Source organism: Acanthisitta chloris, unplaced genomic scaffold (genome assembly GCF_000695815.1).
Source record: "Acanthisitta chloris isolate BGI_N310 unplaced genomic scaffold, ASM69581v1 scaffold14458, whole genome shotgun sequence".
Taxonomy (NCBI): domain Eukaryota; kingdom Metazoa; phylum Chordata; class Aves; order Passeriformes; family Acanthisittidae; genus Acanthisitta; species Acanthisitta chloris.
Window position 1 is genome coordinate 18830 of NW_008687678.1, and position 3485 is coordinate 22314.

Sequence of the window (3485 nt, forward strand, 5' to 3'; positions counted from 1 at the left end):
AGCTCAGAGGCTGTAAGTGATCCCAGACCAGTTGTTGTTATGATGATCCCATTTACAAGTAGTGCAGCTGTTAGGGAAACTAAAGGCAGAGCATTTGTGTCATGCAGACATATTTAACCTGGAAAAAGCAGCTAAGTGCTGATTGTATATGACTGAATCATAAACAATGCATATTCATTTTGCAGACATTTGATTGGGCAGAATTCATCAACGCAATAATGTCAACTGTCCAAATCAATGTGGACAGCACCGAACACGTCATTGTCTACGATCCTGACTACCTGCTCAAGCTGAGCTCTATCCTCATCAAATACACCCCCAGGTAGGTGTCTCAGCTATTCTTGCCATTTGCATTTTCCTTCCAGTGCACTTAAAAAAGCCTCGAAAGATTCTGAGCTTGGTGGTGTTGTTTTGCTAAACAGAGACCTTCAGAATTACATGACCTGGCGATTTGTGATGGACCTTGTCAACAGCCTCAGCAGGGACTACAAGGACACAAGGAATGCTTTCCGTAAGGTGCAGAAACTCATCTCTCTTTGAGTTGGGAAGATGACTTTGGTGAACCACAAAGGCTAATTTTTTATGTAGATGTAGTACATAAATATTTAATGGACTTTGGATTTTGCACACAAAAGCCAGATGTGCATGCTGAGCCCCTGCTGGAGTGTATCCATAATTTATGGGACACATGCCTGATAGCTGAGTGGATTTGAGAGCAGTGCCCTGGTCTGTGGTTTCTCTGAGTCTAAATGAATCCCCATTTTGATACCAGAACAGACTCATTTATTTGGGACTCTTTATTTAAACAATTACAGGTCTGATCTGGACCTCACAAGAGATGGGCAGCTGCTTTGGTAGGGAATATAAACCTTATTGCAGAGAGTTTCCCTGTAATGTCACTGTGCCATACTCCTTGCATTCAGGTGTCATATCACTGTGTTATCACTCAGCTTTATCACATGCTCACGTTATCATGTCAAAACCCTTGCACACCTTGTAGCAACATCACATGGAGTAAAGGAGATTCTACTTTGTGAGGTCCCAAAGGTGGGAGGCTCCAACAGAATCTGCTGCTTGGGTGGAAAACACAGACTTAGCACTGCAGAAATTCATTTGCTGCTTAATCACAACAGCCCTGTCAGAGCTGGAACTGCAGTGCAGATCCCTGGACCAGTGAAAGCTTTGTGTCAGAGTATTCCTCTTCAACCTCTCATATCTTAGCTTTTTGAGTAGTTTTCTTCTACCTTTCATGTGTTGAAAGGATAAAGAATTTTGTTAATGCTCCTCATCTTTCCCCAGCCTAGGGCTGATGTTCCCAGTACAGAGTGAATCCACCTAACTGCCCTAAACACTGGTATGAATTCAATGTGTGTATTTAAGGTCGAGAGTCTCCTGACACACACACACCAGTCAGTCAGCATTCTGCTTCACCTGCGGGGATCTTGACATCCCTGTTTGACCTGCTGCTTGTGTTCCACAGGCACTTTATGGCACAACATCAGAAACTGCTGTTTGGCGTCGCTGCGCCAACTATGTCAACGGCAACATGGAGAACGCGGTGGGAAGGCTCTATGTGGAGGAGGCGTTTGCTGGGGACAGCAAGCATGTGGTAAAGCCTTGAGTAAAATCTGTGTGCCTTCTAACCACCATAGTTAACACAACCATCACCATGCACTTCACACAGCTTTGATCACACTGTTTGTTACAGTGTCATCAAAGTGGTTTCTACGTGTTTGTTGGAGTGTTAGTAACTATTGTTATAAAGTTTTGAAAATCAAAGTTGTTATTAAAGTAACATGTCAAAGGTGAGGACACCTGGAGGGACAAGCACTGGATCACATCCTGCCATCATGGGGCACAGGGGCAACTAGTGATTTCTGTTTGCCTTCAGTCACACAGTGAACCTGGAGTGAAGCCTTAGTTGCCTCCTACCACCCCTGGAATGCAGGTGTGAGACAGCTCATTTAGAGGTTGCCATATACACAAGTGTCATGGTTTAACCCTAGACAGCAATCAGCAAATTCAGTCAGACATACAACATCTCACAGGGGATGCCTGTCAGGTTTTTGTCACCTGAATGACTAACTTGCATTGCCTTGTGAGCTCATGTCCATTCCCTTCCCTTCCCTGGGACAGGCTAAATATGCTTTTTGAGCTGCAGGTTTGGTGTGTGAGCACACACTCAGACAGTCAGCGCAGGGAAAAGGAGTCTGCAATGAACTAACTGTGGCTGTGGAAAAGGAACATCCTTTTCTGTGGTTTTGTAACTCTGTGCTGTTTTTTGCCAGGTGGAGGAAATGATTGCAGACATACGAGAGGTGTTTATACAGACCTTAGATGAGCTGCCCTGGATGGATGCAGAGACCAAAAAGAGAGCAGAACAGAAAGTAAGTTCTGTCTTAAGCACTGGCAGTGTGTATTTCTATACAAATCAGTGTTTCAGTTGTTTGTCCTGACAAAAATAAGGCAGTGGCTTCTCTCACTATTTTATCCACACAAATGCACATACATTTGTTTATGTAGGCACAGCAGCTTACAGACTCCATGGGAAGGAGCCTCTGGAGATAAGCACACAAAATAACAGGAATCTGCATACAAGATTAAGACCTTTCAGGCAAATCAGTGATTAAGGGGCTGGATAATGAGTATCTACAGGGAAGCACTATTGAACATGAGAAGGAATGATGTCTGCTGGTTTGACCAGCTATTAGAGCAATGGGATAAAACCCATAAACCAGAGCTTCAATGAATAAAAAATGTAAGGAAACCGTGTATAATTAACATCCTGTGGTTTCTGCTGTAGCTTCCATATTGCCTTTAGTATATAATTTATGACTGAATTAAAAGCATGGCTGGATTTGTTATGGATATCAAATTCTCTTGTCCCTAGGCAACAGCAATTAGGGAGAGGATTGGTTATCCCGATGAGATCGTGACAGATGACAACAAGCTCAACAGTGAGTACCAGGAGGTAAGTTTGCACACTAAGCAGAGAATTAGGAAAGGATCTTACGAGAAAAGAATGTGAATTTGCCTTCCTAGCCAAGCTGAACCATGTGCACCTGCACAGAGTAATTTACTGCTCATCTGCCCAGGTGTGAGTAAGGATGTAGTAACAGGCAGGATGGTACAGCTGGTCCAGCATAGATGGTGACCAGTATTTGATGGTATTCCAGGGGAATGTATGCATTCTAAAGGAATTATGCTAGAATAAAACATGGAGCCAGTGGTGTTCAGTGCAGTATTACATCTGCCAGGGAGTGGCCCAGCCCTGAAGTGTCTGCAAGGACACAGAACTTAGCTGTGTGTTCTTTCTAAGGCTGAACTGCAGCTTACCAAACTGGGAGCTACTGGTTTCATGCAGGCAGCTCCCAGGGGTTAGTGTCAAAACCAACAATTGCTGAACTCCACTCAAAATATGTATATAAAGAGGGAATAAAGATCACTGGGAAAAATATCCAGCTGCTAAGATATATATATATATA

The 3485-nt window shown here is 43.5% G+C and overlaps 1 protein-coding gene across 1 annotated transcript in view; it reads left to right on the top strand.

Annotated features, from left to right (window-relative positions):
* MME (membrane metallo-endopeptidase) overlaps positions 1 to 2971 on the top strand; it is a gene marked incomplete at its 3' end in the record, with an annotated part of 19024 nt that extends 16053 nt beyond the window's left edge. The window contains exons 10-14 of the mRNA XM_009080712.1: positions 186 to 322; positions 423 to 516; positions 1481 to 1609; positions 2289 to 2387; positions 2891 to 2971. Of these exons, the coding sequence (XP_009078960.1) occupies positions 186 to 322; positions 423 to 516; positions 1481 to 1609; positions 2289 to 2387; positions 2891 to 2971 (540 nt within the window). The remainder of the gene's footprint in view (positions 1 to 185; positions 323 to 422; positions 517 to 1480; positions 1610 to 2288; positions 2388 to 2890) is intronic.
* Between the last annotated feature and the right edge of the window lie 514 nt (positions 2972 to 3485).